Genomic DNA, 17940 nt, shown 5'->3' on the forward strand with positions numbered 1-17940 from the left:
AGTATGTAAAAGATGGAACGAGGTCATGAGAGATAGCCGACTCTGGACATGTATTAATTTTTGGCAAACATGCGACTCAACTCCGTGCAGCCCTTGGACCGACGAAAAGAACGCCCTCAGACTTTTACAAACTTACGCCAATGGCGGTCTACGGTCGATACATCTCAAAGTCATCGGTACCGACGTTTTGTTGTTTTTACGTCAGCATTGCCCAAATGTAGAGGTATTTAGTTTTTGGCCTCCAACATGGCCACCGCGTCTTGCCTTAGACTCTAAGCTTCGCCCAGTGCCTTACTTCGTCAAGAGCTTAAATGATGATTTGACGGATAGTTTACAAATATCAAACAGGGTTGTCAAAGTTCAGCTCACGTTCATGGGCGTGGAAGCACCGAAGGGAGGGTCGTTCTTTGACTTCCAATGCGGTGGCTTCACACACGCCCTCTTGTGTAGACTGAGTCGGTGTCGTCATCTGCGGCATCTGTCTCTCGCACATTGTGATGGACTTGACGTCAAAGGTATTGCCAAATTGAGTGAGAGTCTACCTGATTTGGAAGAATTGTGGCTGATGAATTTCAAACTCGATGAGTCATCGAAACAGGATGATCCATCAGAAGCCATACTAGATTGCATCGCGAAAAATTTGACTAATTTAACGAGCTTCCGTTTTATTACAGCAAAACTTGAATCAGATTTTGACGCGTTTATGTCGACTGTAAGCCAACGCGGGAAACTCAAACAACTCTGGCTTGGGCGTGGTCCGTATTGTTTTAGCGAGGAAGTGTTTTCAAACTTTTGCCAAAACCTGCCGGGTTTGGAAGAATTGGTACTCGAATCGTGTATTTGTGTCACGGATGAGATCATTAAGTGCATAGGACAACATCTGAAGAAACTAAAGATTTTGAATCTGCTAGGAAGTGGTTTCTACACTGTAGAAAGTGTCAGTTATTTGCATAAACATCCCACACTTCAATATACTAACGTACCAAATGTGCAATTGTTAAAATGATTATGATGATCTATACTTGAGATGGATCATTCGCCGTATAAGAAGTGACGTAACAGGATTAATTACCATATAGGTTTACACTATTTTTTAATGTATTGCCCTGCACTATAAGAAGGTTGCACTCATCACCTGTGCATGTGTGCAATCAAACTGCTTTTTCAAAGACACTATTCTTACAGGGGCGAATGAAACAAGCATGGAATGTAAAATGTTTATAGAATTACGACCAACCATGGTCTTCATCCTGTTCATTGATAATCTAGGGTGCAATGAAGTGGAGCAGCGTAATTTCTAGTGCAGGGCAATACATTTAAAAATAGTGTACACGCATTACTATGGTAATTAATCCTGTTACATATACGGCGAATACCAGATGCCCGCTCCAAATCAGGCTGTATTGCTTTTTAAATTTAAGTCGTGTTCATACGGTCGGACTTAAGTCACTTATTAAGTCACTATTACCGGTTATAAGTCGCTTATTACCGGTAATAACTCACTTATGTCCGACCGTGTGAACACGACTATAGTGTTATAATTTCTCTTGTGTTGAGGATATGATACAGAGTTTATCTTATGCGGCCCGTACACGATAAATTTGATTGATCAATATCAAAGACCCTAGTACAAGAGTGGATACAAAATCTACCATTGTGTACTGTATACGCGAACATTAATACTGCACATTGGTAGATTTTGTTTCCACTCCTGCATGTAGGTACCACAATATTGATCAATAAAATTGATCGTGTATGGGCCGCATATCGTCATACTTTGTAGTATAAAATTTAATAATATTATTTAATGTTTATCTGAATTGTATGTGTCATTGGCAGATATCGTGCATTATGGAAAAATATCTCAGATATGAATATAACATATTTCTAAGAACATTTTAATAGAAAACAACTCTTTTTACACGTAAAATACCCACTTCGCCTATTATAATTGTTAAGGTATTGGGTAGGGTATAGAAGCTGTATCAAAATGATTGATACCATATTATAGTTATGATCTCTATATTCATTTGAAAAGTACTGAGGCTTTTTCGAAATGCAATCTAAAAACAAAATCTATGATTAATTAGTACCAATTTGATATTATTAATGGTAGCAACTAAATAATTATGTACTTGGTGTAAGTTCATCTCATTAATTAGACTAACAAGCGCATCTACAGGCTCGTCCATGACCTTTCCCATATGCCGTAAAACAGTCAATTCTCAGAATTGTAAACAGTTAGTCTAAAAAAGACAAACAAAGAGATATTGTATATTCTTTTAGGTTTGTAATGATTATTTATGACTGAAAGCTGTCATTTGAAAGTATTTAATCAGCTAATTAGCACTAATTATTCCTTTTGAATAAATAATTAGGTCTGATAATGGAGCAATTTTTTATCACCCTGTCCAAGCATCGCACCTTTTTAAAGTATAATTTTCAAGCCCTGTTTGATGTTGTGGTCCGCAGGGTCTTTTTATCTTTTCAGTTTGGGTTTTTGTTTTCCTTCTCGGTTTCAGATCTCATTTCATTAAACTTTTAACTCTTCGTAACTCAAGTAACCGTTCGTAAAGTTACGAATACCAATATACTAAACGTAACTTTAGTAGTAAATCCCTATACTAACGAAGGATATCGTTCGTAAGTAAGTTTAGTGAAATTGAACTTACAACTCGTCGTAAGTTAAGAACAATTTCGAGACTTAGTAAAGTTTGGTGAAATGAACCATGCATGGGTGTGGTTTTGCGAATGAAACACTTATAGTTACTTTTCGGTCAGATTGATTGGACGCAATTTAGTGGTGTGATCTCTGCAGTAACTTAAAAAATGCGATACGAGGAAAATGGGTCCTCCTTCCCTTTGCATTATTTTCTTGACGTTTATTTATGTCGCAACAACATAACCAAAACACCAAATACGTTCATCCACACTCCACAGGCGAGAATATTTATGAATGGAAGTCGCATGTTCTACATGTACAGAATTAGTATTTCCGTACATAATTGAAACAATTGGATGTTTTTATTTATTTTACAAAGATGTGCAATATATTTAAGTACGGTAACAAAGACTGAATACGTGTATACTTTGGGCTATGTCTATATTTTACTTCTTTTACTTCTTTGTCATTTGTTAAATTGCATCATATTTGTTACCTCACTAGGCCTTCACTGCAAAAACAATTATTGTTTATTCTTAAACACTTGAGAACGTTCCTGTAATCTTATTGGTTCTTACCCGTGTGATATGACACGATATCACACGGGTCAGCGCGTGTACACAGACGCGATACGCGTACTCGCTATTTGAACCAATCGGAGTCGCATAGCAACAACGGGACTGATCGATTTTAAGCCCTAGGTAATTCCTTGTAAAATGTAGAGTTTAATTTGATTTAAATTTTTAATACTTATGATATTTTTATTTGAATTGAAGTGTTTAAGAATGAGAATAAAGGTATTAGTTTTTAGTTGTCGTGCATCTATCGTCTCATATAACACGGGCGACATCATTATTTTTGGCGTAAAACAACTCGGCTCCGCCTCGTTGTTTTACTTAAAATAATGATGTCTCCCGTGTTATATGAGACGATAGATGCACTCCAGCGGCTAGAAACAATACCTTTATTCTCTAATTAAAACACGATATAGTGTGTATTAACGTAACTTGGTGTCAATACACATAGTTATAAACACTAATTACGTGTTTATTAAGTGTTGCCCTGATTCAAAACACAATATAATATCGTGTTAAATAAAAATAAACGTTTGTTTTTGCAGTGTATATAGAGGTTGCAGAGTCATTCCGTCCTTTGCCTGAAATAAGTTTCATGGATATTTAGCGAACAGCGATTATCGCTATTTAAGGCCACACAACCAAATTGGTTCGATCCTTCGATCGCCCAACAATACTTGGTCGATCCTTATCATTAATGAAATCAATTAGTTGATTATTGTCAATTGTGATAAGATATGAATCTTCGCATATAATGATTGACCAATTAATTCTGATTACTTCATAGTTCATTAATAACAAACATCGAAGCAGCACCGACGAAAGATCGAACAAATTTGGTTGTCTAACAGGAACTAAAATATTAGGGCTATAGATATACCGTAAAAACTCGATAGTTAGCATATGTGCTTACTGTCGAGCGCCATCCACAAAAGTGTAAAAGGTTTTGAGCAAATCGTCGATACGAACAAGTAAACCTGCAATGTGTGTCTCAACCCCATTAGCTCAGTTGGTAAAGCGCTGGACTTTGGTACAATTTCATGTTTTCAAAAGCGCTCGATAATATGCTAACTATCGAGTTTTTACGGTACGAGTCAAAATGCTTGCTTCCTTTACCACAAAATCAATATAACTTTTAATAAAGCCATAGTACTTTCAAATCCAAGTTTTCTGTTAGTAGAATGTCAATATCTGTGTCAGTTAAATATCCAGGGTAAACATGCAATTCACGAATGTTAGGCAGTGTTCCTATAGTCCGACAAAGACCGCGTGACGAAATATTAGGACACAAAGCTATCTTGATTGTCTTTATACAAGGATGGAAAGATATATGTTTAATACCAGTATCTGATATTGGACATTGCCGAATATCAATGGATTCTAATTCGGGTAAATATCTCGATATCAATGCAAGGCATCCATCAGTAAAGTCTTCACATTCGTGAAATACAAGTTGCTGCAACTGTGGACATTCAATGACTATAGCGCGAATACCATATTCGGAAAATACACTATTTGTAAAGCGCGAAAATTTGAACTCCAAACATCGCATGTGGCTAATCTCTACTATGTGTTCAAGAAAGAAATCAATTTGGAGCGGTTTGTATCGGAAGGATGTATCCATTAGTGTGATTTTTAAAGTAAAATGGGTTAATTGTTTAAGATACGTGATCACGTGTTTTAAAAATAGTTCCAACATCGCAAATTGTTGCCACTTCATGAGGTAAATTAGTTGAAGACAGCGCAGATTGGTTGATAATCCTCGACAAATAATTTCAAATCCGTCGCTTGATAATTCGTGACAATTTTCAAGAATTAATGTGGTAAGTTTTGGTAAGTTTGTGAAAGCTTCGTGGTATATTTCTTTGTTTAGATACGCCCCTGAAAGTGATAGAAACTGGAGTTGAACCAGGGTCCTAATATTTAGATACTCTCCGTCAGCGAAAGAGTCATTTGTTTGTTTCGCGTATTTTACGACGCATTTTGTTACGCTGGTGGGTAACAAACGTAAGTCGATGTACAAAGGTACTCCAACCAGTGACACATACGACAACTGGATACATTTATCTCGTATACTTCGCAGTATTCCATTTGTTGTAACGTATAAATGAAGTTCTTTAAGGCTTCTTGTAGCATAGGCATCAAGAAATGAACGCACGTGAGTTTCAGAAAGCGGAAATCGCCAAGTAGCTGTAACCTTCGTGGTTCGATTCCAAATTGTTATTGGTCGCCGAAAGTCAATATGTTTCCATAGGCTACCGGTCATCATTAATTTGTTCCATCGCTTGCAAACTCTGAAATAAAAATGAAATGAAAAGAAAATTGATTACATTCAATATTTTTTATAATTTGTCTGGTTTTGTTTACTAATTTACAGCGCCGTGGTTCTTAAGCACTGATTCAATATAGGTCTACTTTGGTTGTGACCGTTCTACATTAGTTAACGCACAAACTGGTCGGCCGGTCAATGACATTCCAAAGTGTAATGTCTCGCATTCGTAAAGCAGATCTTACCGTATCGTCCCGGGTGTATCGTAACCCTAGCAACTACTTCAATGTTACTTCTAAGATCCCGGACAAGCCCCCATAAATGTTTACACGTTAAGACTCTTGCCGTACCCCCATGGCCTCAAATGAAGTGACAGTTTAATGTCAATATAAAATTTCCCGATTTGGACCTCTCAGATTCTTCGTTTGTGCCCATAATTGCTGCCTCTCAAATACAAAAAGGTTTTGCCTATATGACTACACCGAATCAACACTTCACACCTTCGAAGTTCGAAAGCCATGTACATTATATTAATAAATTAAATTGCCCATAGGCGTGATAGGGGACATGGGCGGCGCGGCCATTACCAAGCACTTATCGATATAAGCATCCACTCTATTCATACCAATGAGTAGGAAAACAAGATGCTGCTATTCATGGATTTTCACAAAAATTACAACTACTTTTAGAGAATTGTTATCGAACTGGAAACATTTAAAACGTTGTCGAGAGACGAGATCAGTGAGTAAAGGAAAAACATCCAGATAAACTGGTTGTCCAGTCATAATGGCAGCCTCCATTATAGGTCTCTATCACAAGTTTATAAATTCGAATTTATAAATATAGTAGATGACTGTCTAATGAACACCATTGAGAAAGAATAGTGAACAGTTTGTTTGGCGTGGACCATGTGGACAGGCCTCGAAATAAGAACAAAAATCCAAGGGTCCTCCGGACCCTTGCCTTTGAAATGTCAAGGGTCCTCACCAATTTTGAAAGGTCCGACCCCGGACCCTTGCCTTTGAAATTTCAAGAATGAGAATTAGCTACGGCGATCCTGGTTGAAAACTTGATGGGAAACTAAAATGAAAGTCTACTCAGGGAGCTGTACGTATTATATAAATCGGATTTTTCAGTGGAACAACAAAACTAGGATTTTTTGCCCTTTGCTTGGTTCAATTTTTACGGGTCACGCGGACCCGTACCGTCGGAAATTTGCGGGTCCGCGCCTACTTTCACGGGTATTTGACGCAAGGACGCGCCTTATTTCGAGCGCTGCATGTGGACTGCTTTTCAGTCACTCGCATTACTAGAGTTGGTTGGCAGTCACAGCCGATGTGATGAATGTTTCAAAATAGGTCTCATACCTTACGGTTCGTCCCCTGTCGACCACATTCAGAGAAGAGAAAATCTCTAGTAAAACATCATCATTGAGATCTTCTATAAAAATGCTACTCCTAGCTTGTCCCATGATTTGATATATACGACATCCAAAACAACATTCCGTTCGGAATTATCACACGCTGCTGATGTTGCGCATACCAATGTCACCATTCTTCTTATTTTCATTTTTTTATTGGTCGAAACGAAGCAACCAAGTTTGATAAATAGCTTTAATTATATAAACAATTACAGGCCTAGAAATCAAATAACATTGAAGTTATTTTTATATTTTGCTGCTGAAATAGACTCAATTCCCTGTGATAATAATGACAAGCATATCGCTACTAAACTTTGACCTTTACTGAATATCCCATCCACAACAAGAGATCAAAGTCCCCACAAGTCAATATAATAAACAATTTTCTTAATTTTTGTTAATTTTAATACTGTGGATGAACCAAAATATAAGCCACCAGTAATTGTTTGCAATTTTGAACCCCCTCCCCCAAAGGCTCGTAAAGTTGGATAGTCCATTGTCAAATGTGAGGCCCCTAGAGTGTGGTGTGCGACAGATTCCATGTTCAGGATGTCAGGTTTAGCTATCATAATGAGTCATACAATTTCAGAGAACCGGTTTATAGAGGAAATGCTTTTTTCCATATTTTATAAAAAGGGTTTTTTTTCGTATGTTTGTTAAGGCGAGTAAGATGGCAGGAGCCATTTTGTCTGGTCGGGGATATCCCTGGTCTGGTGTTATCCACGTTTATCATCCTTAACTTATTAACTGCAGTACGTGTATTTCTAAATTTAATACATTATTGATCTAATAGAAAATTAGTCAAGGTTGCCAATAGTTGAATTAATATTTCTATAGGTCTTGCGGTTCTTGAGTTAAGGGCAAAAATATATCAAACTGACAGTTTTGGGCAATTTCCGTCTCCCGAGATAAGTCATGCAAATGATGGGGCGGAAACATCACCCCTTATATCATGTATATCATTCCTTTTATACCATTCCTCTTGCTTATCGAAACGTGATTGCAAATACCGATATATGACATGTTCCCCTCCGACGCACCTTAACGCAAAATCTCAGCCCCCAAATATTTTTCTTGCCACCCTCCCTCAGTTTGCCCCCCCCCCTCTTCTGAGGCAAAAAAACCGCACAAATTTCCACTTTTTGAGGCAATTTTGTGCAAAATTAATTTGTTGATTTTGCCTGTCCCCCCCATGCCCAGCCCCCGAAAAAATTCTTGGTGCCGCCACTGATCTCAGCTGGACATAGCTGGACATCCCCACCCAAGTGCCCAAAACAAAAGCAAGAATCATGGCTTTCCATGGACCCAAACGTGTGCCCGGTCCCCTAATACATGTATACGCCTATGGACAAACCTAAATACACAAACAAACAAACAAAACAAAGAAACAGGCAAATTAAAGGAGTTGCGATCCTAGCATCCTCTTTTTATGACATTTTAGTAGATTTCCACGAAAAAAGCTTATTCCTGAAAAGCCAGTTGATTCCGATTTTGCGTTTGTGAGTGTAATGCACTGCTCAGTCTGTAGGCCACCATGTTGTAATTTCTGCAGGCCACTTGCACACGTTCAAAATCTCAATTTTTCTGTAAAAAGTGTGGGGATGAGGCTGTGGATCACGTAAATAGGCCTACATTTGAAATTTGACGAGTTTTTTGCTAAACGAATTAATCTGCAAGAAGTTTTTGTTATACATAAACATTATGCAGCCATGAGGTTTCCAGTGGTATAAAACTTTGTTGAGAAAAGTGTGGGAGGGATGAGGCTGCGGATCAAGAATTGCCCCTTTAAGGGCGTACTACACCCATGTATTGGTTTGATTGGTCTAAAAAAATATTTTTCCATTTATAGCTAGGCGATATATGCACGGATCATGTGAAATAAAAAAGATTATGAAAACACATCGTGAAAGTGTAATTTTTCACCTATTTGTCTTAAAGTTGACAGGTTGTTAAGGACGCTTATTTTTGTAGCGATCCACGTAGTCTTCTTCACAACCGGTTTCTGCCGTTACTCACACGTATTAGACTCGCTCCCAGTCCTATAATACGTCTATGTCAATCTTCATAGTGATGGGCGATACCAGCTTTTGTTACCGATTGTCGATCCAGAGCAGTCAGGGAGTGGGGCCGAATTTTTAGAAAAATAAAATAAAATGAAAAAAAAAGAATGGCCGCGAAGCGCGCTTGCGCGACGCAGGAGGATGTCTGAGGGGGATGTTCCCCCCTCAGAAGTAAGAAACTTGTGCAAAATGAAGATCTAATTGAAGCGATTTGGTGGACAATTTTAGCAATTGTTTTAAACATAAATCGGCGAAAGCCCCTTTTCTTCGGGCCAGTCGGCGCTCCCCCTGAATCCGCGCCTGAAATGAGTCGGGATGTGCTTGTTCAGGGGATGCGGGGTACGTGTGGCTGTAGGCCTACCACATTAACGAACTAAACTTACTCTTCGTGGGATTACGAATCGTAAACACAACACAGGTGATAATAAAACCAGTATAGCAAACATCACTTTAATCAACTAGATGCAACAAGTTTACAACTTTCTTTTTAATTAAAGCCTTAATGTACGATCGTTTTAAATTTTTAGATTTTTCTTTTTTTCTTCCAAAATGATAAAATAATTAATAGGCCCATTCAGTGATTTGCTCATCCAGACGATCGTAAAAATCATCAAAATTCAGATTTCGGTACCTTTGTCATTGTCATAGATGTGCTAAACATAGCCTATGCGAGTGGTTCAGCCGAAAGACATTTTACACGAATCTGTAATTTAGATACTGATAGTATCTAAATTAGCTACTGTGTATTTGAATGGGGCTTCAACCAGTGGCGTAGCTGGGATTCCAGGGGGGGGCAAGCCTGTATGGGGCGGGGGCCCAAATCCACCAAACAAAAATTTAGCCGCCCCTTCCTCAACAGCCCGAAAAGGTTGACCCAATTTTTTTCCGGTGGTTTGAGAAAGTGAAGAGAGAGAGAGAGAAAAAAAAGAGATTATAGGTGCTAGCGCCCTAAAAGCAACACATTTTGATATTATATAGTACCATTCTCACTCCTCTCCCTTTTTTTTCCCTCTCTCTCTCTCTCTCTCTCTCTCTCTCTCTTTTTTTTTTTTTTGGCGAGGGCCCAAATAGCGCCAGGGGGCGGGGCCCAAACAGGCAATTTTGGCAGCTACGCCACTGGCTTCAACTTCGTCAGTACTGCTGGTTTTTTTTCGTTTTTTGCCAAATTTGTCATTTCAAAAATACCAAATGACAATTTGAATGACTTATCCTTCAAACAATTTTAATTTTTTTTTTTTTTTGCTGGGATCACTGAATGGGTCTTTAATATGCAATCATTATGAAAGTTCCCAATACATTTGGAGGCGAAAAACATTGGAAATTTGCAAAAAAACAACATCATAAACTTCACCTCTATCACTCGAAATATCTCGCACATATCACGCATGGTATGCCGCTGAGTATATCCCATAGACAATCCCGGGGACAATCCATTGGAATTAAATCACTATACCACACAATTTATTCGCTACCTGAAGTCCGGGGGGGGCACTTCAATATGAAATGGATTATAGGTGTAGGGCTGGCACTTTCGCACTAAGGGGCATTCGGTGAGAGCAAAATGTAAAAAATATGGGGTCATTGGGTGAGAACATGACTTTATTTTTAAATGGAATATTTGGGTGAGAGCCGAAACAGCGCTGCAAAAACCTCGAAAATCGAATTTCTAGTTCTAAATGGCTTCAAATTTCATTGTTTTTTTTTTCAAAATAAGTAACAAAATCAGTGATAAATGAAAGTTGCTGTTCAAATTGAACTTGTAAGGGTCTTTGGGTGACAGATCAAATGGAAAAATCAGGTGGTGGTCGCATTGCATTCTCTAAATTCAGTAAATTTTCATCTTCAACCGTGTAATTGAATGGGATTATTTTGAAATTTTAAAACGATTGAAATATCACAAACAAATAGGCCTATGTTAATAAATAATATAAATACAAGTTAAACCGTTGGGGTTCGATAATGAACCCCACAAAACTAACCAAGTAGCGGTAGGCCCCCTATATGGAAAATGCCATACGGCCGGGCGGTTTCACAAGTTGCCGGCTCGATCATGCCATTCGCCGCCTGGGGAAAATAGGGGTCTTCGGGTGACAGAGCATGTGTTTGTAAAAAATATGGGGTCTTTGGGTGACAGCGATGCTGAAAAAGGGGTCTTATCCAGCCCTACAGGCGCGTCACCTCCAAAGTTGCCGAGTGCCCCCCCCACGGCGTGAAGTCGAGAATGAAAGATTAGAATATTTGCTTATAATTATTTGTTTTCAATTTTCGAATATTTTTGTTTTCAATACGTTTCATAATAATACATTTTATTTTTTCTATATTCTGTCAAAAGTAGCCTACCGGTATCGTATGGCCGATACCAATTAATCGTATCGACCCACAGTACCGATCGGCGGTATCAAAGTACCAAGTATCGCCCAACCCCAAAATACAAAATTATAATGGCGACCTCCACAAACTCGGAAATATCATCTGGCAGGAATTGTTTCAAGTGAAATATACAGGATTGTCTTCTCTGATGTAAGTAAAAATGGTGGCATATTAATTATGCTCCAACATACATTGTGAACGTTCTCACTTTAGTTGATTTTGTGCAACAAGTTGCGACAAATTAACATTTTTGTGCCAAACACATGTACTTGTGATAGCGTTTACATTGTATTCAGTGTTTGTCTTTTACTGAGATGGCGACCCTAAAAATCGCCTAGAACTAAAAAACAAGCATTATCTTATCATTAAGATTTTACTGTTTCAAACCTGAAACAGATGTGCTGGCTAGCGAACACAAATTTTGCATATCATTGTCAACTGGAAGGGAAAAAAAGTTTATTTTCTTTAATAATGATAAGTGATGCCAAGCATGTGTTTTCAAAGCTGTGCATAATTAATGCATTTCCAAAAATATATATTTTGGTACTTTTAGGGTCTGACATTAATGCTTAATTTGTGCGTGTGACTGGTTTCACGGTAGCAATTCTGAAATTTTAGATATACTCCAATTTGTAAAAGTGCCCCCATGTACCGCTTTTGGGCATGTCCCTTTAAAAGCATGTAAGCTACATCGATACCGATGCCACCAATAGAACGAGAAGATTTGCCCCTTCATTTTGCATACCACTTTGACCAATTTTTTTTCTCATTTCTTCACAAAATGCAAAAAAACCCGCAAAAAATGCGATGGGTGTAGTACCCCCTTAAGCAAAAACATTTAAATAAAACCGAGATTGAGTATCCGAGAAGTGAAGTTCTCAGACGTTCTGCACAAAATATTGCGGTGGTTTTTTTTGTTTGTTTTTTTTGACACAACGTACAATTCATCACAAACACAAATCGTTGCTACAGTACGTTAACCGGTGCAATGGCTAAATACATAATGCTGTTACAGGGTTCACAAAATGTAAGTTCCCCATAAGACATTTTGATATGATCCAACTATATAAAGTATCTTGATTTCAGCACAGACTGGTTCGTTGTGCATAATTTTTAGTGACCAGGATTTTGGTCATACCTTTTGTTCATACCTTTTATTATTTTCACTGAAATAAAGCATTTATGAAATTTCCGGCCAGACAAAAAGAGTTTAATTTTTCTCTTCTATATTAGGCTTAATGCATAATTGTTTGTTTTACAGCATTTTTCACTTTATCTAAGAAAATTGATAAAAACAATTATAACTTAAAGGCCCATTCAGTGATTTGCTCATCCGGACGATCGTAAAAATCATCAAAATTCAGATTTTGGTACCTTTGTAATTGGCATAGATGTGCTAACATAGCCTGCTAGTGGTTCGGTCGAAAGCCGTGTATTTTAGACAAAATAAAGCATTTACATGAATCTGGACTTTTGGTACTGACAGTACAAAAAGTCCGACTCGAGATCGAAAGAAGCTTTGCAACACGCGTTGCGTATTGTTTCTACTACTTATTACATCAGTAGCTACTATTTTAAACAAAATACACAATTGTAACTGTTTTTCATATTTGAATTGACCGTTAGTTTGCCTCGGTGACCTTTAATTGCTTATTTTGTTTTCTACTACAAAAATTAAGCGTCTGTTTTTAACCAATTTAGACTCTACTTCCCCCGTGTTAGAAACACTGGACTAGGAAGTTTTCCCAGTCGATTGGTGGCGCACTGTACGAAAATCTCGATTTTCTCGAGTCCATCTGAGTTGAAGTAGAAAACCTCTCTAAAACTGCCGCTCTTTGACTTATTTGTCGATGTATTCAGGGAAAAGTGGTTTCATGAAATTCTGTAGACTTATTCTTTATTTCTAAGCAACTCTGACAAATTTCCATTTTTTTTAATGTTCCTGTGAAATCACTGAAAGGGCCTTTAATTTAAAATGATGTTCCCAATTTATGTATCACACATGTTTATGGCTTGAACAAATGAATGCTAAAGAATGAATGAATGCTATAAATCAATCAATCAATCAATCAATCAATCAATCAATCAATCAATAAATAAATAAATAAATAAATAAATAAATAAATAAATAAATAAATAAATAAATAAATAAATAAATAAATAATGAAATAATGAAATAAACAAATAAATTATGAAATAAATAAATAATGAAATGTTTGGCGGCAATGGCTGATGATGAACAAGCCAAAGCGGTCATTTTATTTTATTTTATGTAGGGGGAACATGCGTCTTGTGAACCCTGTATAATACTTTATCTCCTTGTCTATTTGGGAGATCTTGGATAAAGTTTTGATAAAGGTTAATACCCTTCTTGCCCTATACGATGCCAACGTGTAAAACGGGATGCCAATAGCACAATGTGTGCAAACACTTTATCGGGCAAAGATCACCGATCGACGATGCATTGCAGTGTTGCAGTAAAATCAAAACTTGTGCGTTTGGAGAAACGCCCCTCTTTTAGGGACTGGTCACACTTGCGAGTGAACCGAGAGTCATCTTTTACATCTTATTGAATCAATGGAAATTTCAAAGGGGGCTACTTTGACCATGTCCACTTCAATGAAACATGAAGTTCAGAAGAAAACGTGAAAAGTAGGAAAAACATTTAACAACTAGTGAATTATGATCGAGTTTAAACTATTAATAAATCGAAGAACAAAGAACAAGAGAAACGGCATCAAGTATAGGCCTATTCATAGATTTGTTCATTCGCCAAGCCGTGAACTATGATCTAGCGGTTGGCCGTACTGTACCTCATTGGTAGGAAAGTAGGAAAAACATTTAACAACTAGTGAATTATAATCGAGTTTAAACTATTAATAAATCGAAGAATAAAGAACAAGAGAAACGGCATCAAGTATAGGCCTATTCATAGATTTGTTCATTCGCCAAGCCGTGAACTATGATCTAGCGGTTGGCCGTACTGTACCTCATTGGTTTGGAAGACGCAACAGTAGGGCCTAGTAAGGGCCTATGCTACAACCATGCACTTACATGAAATTGAAATCAAAACGTTTACGTTTTTAACATTTATTTAAACACCCCTAGATGTGTAGCTGTAACACTTTTTAAACACTAACATGTGTTTGTTTTGTGTGTTTACAAGCTACACACTCTGGATAAACACATTTAGTGTTGTAGTATAAACATAACGTTTAACATAAATAAACATTGTACTCATATATACACAAATAAACACTAAACTAACTATTCTGTTTATTAATGTCGGCAACACTTTATTAACACACATTTCATTTAGGCCTATAAAGAGTGTCCAATCCCTAAATGCTACTTTAGTGACAAAACAGAGGATGATTTAAGCACTTCCCACCACGCCACTGTGTTGACTTGCGGTTAGCACAGCTGTGTGAGTGAACATGACACGACTGCTCGCACACTGCATTGGCGGCCATGGTTAAATTTGAATTTGGACCGATATATTTACAATAAAAACGCATTCACAATGCTGGTCGATTTCACATTTTATGTTACCTACAGAAGGTGTGAATTATCCTTCATGCATACATCACTTTAGATCTGAAATCGACCAACTAATAATGACACACGCACAATTCTTAAACAACGTCTTTTGCACAGAATTCAATGGGATTTGAAAAGTAAAGTGGCAGTTGAAACTCTGGTGATAACACGTTTGCAGTGCATGATGGGGCTTCCTTAAATCATCCTCTGGTGACAAAAATACCAAAAGCTCTACTATCATGACAGTAAGTTGACCCACCAGGATCTCTGTCAACAATATTAACTGTACATGCCCGCTAGATACGATATGGATTCACCAGATACTGGTTCTATTCTTATCTTCAACATACTTTGAACAAGAGCAAAGATTTGAGCTGACTTGTTAGATAAAGTTCCATTTTTACGCCTGGAATGCAGTGTTTACAATTGGCCTATTGTTTATATATAATTGACCTACTGCAACTTATACGTACTAGCTTTTAGTTATACGCAGAAACCAAACTTGAAGCGAATTAATCGACACATCTTCAGCCCTGAAGTAAATGTTGTCATTATCAATTTTTGGAACTATACATGACACATATAACTAATTCGTCATGGCAACGACCAATGGACAGCAGCAGCAGCAGCAACAGCAGCAGCTACAGCAACAACAGCAACAGCAGCAGCAACAACAGCGGCAGCAGCAACAACAGCAGCAACAGCAGCAACAGCAGCAACAGCAGCAGCAACAACAGCAACAGCAGCAGCCACAGCAACAGCAGCAGCAACAACAACAGCAGCTACAACAGCAACAGCAGCAACAACAACAGCAGCAGCAGCAACAACAACAGCAGCAGCAACAACAACAACAGCAGCAACAACAACAACAACAAATACAGCAACAGCAACAACAGCAGCAGCAACAACAAAAACTTCCTAAAAGTAAAGGTGAGTAAACTTATTTAAAGATTTAATGGTACTAAAAGAGTTAGTAATTGTTCAAAATGTTGTTGTTCGTGAGAGTATGCACGTATTCCAGTGTTCCATCATGCATCACCAGATGCGTAGTACATGTACATGTAGGCCTAGGCCTACATGTTTATCAAAGCAACCTGGTGCCTGTCACGCACATAAGATTTTAAACTCCAGTCTCGAACATGAATGTTATATAACCATTAAACATTGATCATTCAACAGAAATATCTGCAAGATCTTTAACAAAAAAAAAAAAAAAAAAAAAAACACACACACTAAAAGGCTTTACGTGCACGTAAGCCATCAAGGCTTAAACGTAAACAACGGGGATTTCAAGTGCCTGCAATAAGATTTTAATTTAAACATGAATGTTAATTGTTATCGTTCAACAGATATAGCTGCAAGATCATGTCAAGTTACTAAAAAAATACATAATAAAAATTCCCTTTAAAAGGGAAAGCCAGCCTCAATGTAGAAGAGGTCTTGTAATTAGTTTTGGTCAATGTGAAAGGCATTTTTAGGATCACGCTTACATCTACATGACAGTCCACCAAACCATCAACGATGAGAACATGCACACTGAAACAGCAGAAAACATTAATTCCTAATCTCATGTCAACTCTTTTAATTCATTACATGTACTCCAAATTGTTCTGGTCTGTTTGTTTTGTTGTTGTTGTTGTTGTTGTTGTCGTTGGGTTTTTTGTCTTTTCAGCTTTTTACCCACGATATCTCAATTTCCAATTTTGTAATACCAGAACTTACGAACTCAATATCTTCGCTTAGGAATGTCCGATTTCACTGCTTTCGATATATACACTGCCGGTTTGAGTTAACTTACATGTACATTTTATTTTAAAATAACTTAATTAATTCGCAATGTATAGTTTAAGCCTACTATATTATAATAGATAGTGGCCAGCACATTTATAAAGGACTGGTTACTCACTACAATCTTCACTCTTAAACTGTGTTTTTCTGAATGTGCTGATCATGTTGATTGCTAGTCGGAAACTCCTGCGAAGCTATGGACATGGCATCTTACATACTCCATTCTATAACAGTCTGCCTAGTGCCTTGTGTGTTTTCTCTTCAATCATTTTGTTGAATGTAATTTTATGAATCAAATAGTTATGTGTCATTTTATTTATAATAAAGAAGTTATTAAATTAATAAAGTAAGACAATTTATTTATCTATAAGTGCATGTCAAATGGGGTACATTGTTCAATACTATATGCATAAATTATGCCCATATTATAGCTAGGCCCTAAAAACTTTATTTTGCATCGGATTTTTCCTGTTGAAAAGACAAAACTGATGTTTATGATAGCAACCATTTCATCAATAACATTTTGAGTCATTTTATCCATAAAACGACACAGGATATGATAGATAACTACTTTCACATCAATATGGTCCATATGATCACAGATTGTTGAGAATCTGTGATATGATCCGGGGATATGATGAAGATTTTGATTCTATAGATCTGTTATCAACATGATATCACGCTGTTCAGTGGTCAAGGAGTAAGGACCCCCGGTCAAGGACACTGATATGACATCATAGGTGATGTCAGATTTTCTTCTGCTGACCATATGATGCTATATATATTAACTATTATTGTTACATTTAGGCCTTTAAACTTTTAAAGTCATAATTAATTAGTTCAAACATAACTTTGGTAATACTCACTCGTTTTCGTTCGTTGAAACGGCAAAACATACTTACTTTTCCTAACAAATCGAATTAAAATATTTTTAAAAAATTTAACCACAAAAGTAAAAAAAAAAAAATCATTCCAATACCACTAAAATATAATCTCTTGAGTAAACTGACCCCAAACCTGAAACAGGTACCAGCCCCGAATGGGCTGGCGAAAAGAGAGACAAATCTAAACATTTTAAAGTCTCAAAGCGGCAGGTTCGTTTTGCATACCTGCATACTGCATATTTTTAGAGTTTCTCAGTGGCGAGTATATTAAAGCTTCATAGGAGAGCATGTTTTGGTGATGTTGGTGCGAACTTTGTGGTGGTGGCGTGTATGGAGAGGCCGGGTGGATGGGTGTGTATATGCACTTCCATT

At 37.3% G+C, this 17940-nt stretch overlaps 2 protein-coding genes across 2 annotated transcripts in view; both read left to right on the forward strand.

Moving 5' to 3' along the window:
* The window catches only part of LOC140143418 (F-box/LRR-repeat protein 21-like), a 39129-nt gene extending 35665 nt beyond the window's left edge, over nucleotides 1–3464 (forward strand). The window contains exon 8 of the mRNA XM_072165274.1: nucleotides 1–3464. Coding sequence (XP_072021375.1) covers nucleotides 1–1006 — 1006 coding nt within the window. The 3' untranslated portion in view covers nucleotides 1007–3464.
* Nucleotides 1203–17940, forward strand: part of LOC140143419 (uncharacterized) — a 27962-nt gene continuing 11224 nt past the window's right edge. Inside the window, exon 1 of the mRNA XM_072165275.1 lies at nucleotides 1203–1290. Within this exon, the coding sequence (XP_072021376.1) occupies nucleotides 1203–1290 (88 nt within the window). The remainder of the gene's footprint in view (nucleotides 1291–17940) is intronic.

This window comes from Amphiura filiformis, unplaced genomic scaffold (genome assembly GCF_039555335.1).
Source record: "Amphiura filiformis unplaced genomic scaffold, Afil_fr2py scaffold_21, whole genome shotgun sequence".
In the NCBI taxonomy this organism is placed as follows: Eukaryota; Metazoa; Echinodermata; class Ophiuroidea; order Amphilepidida; family Amphiuridae; genus Amphiura; species Amphiura filiformis.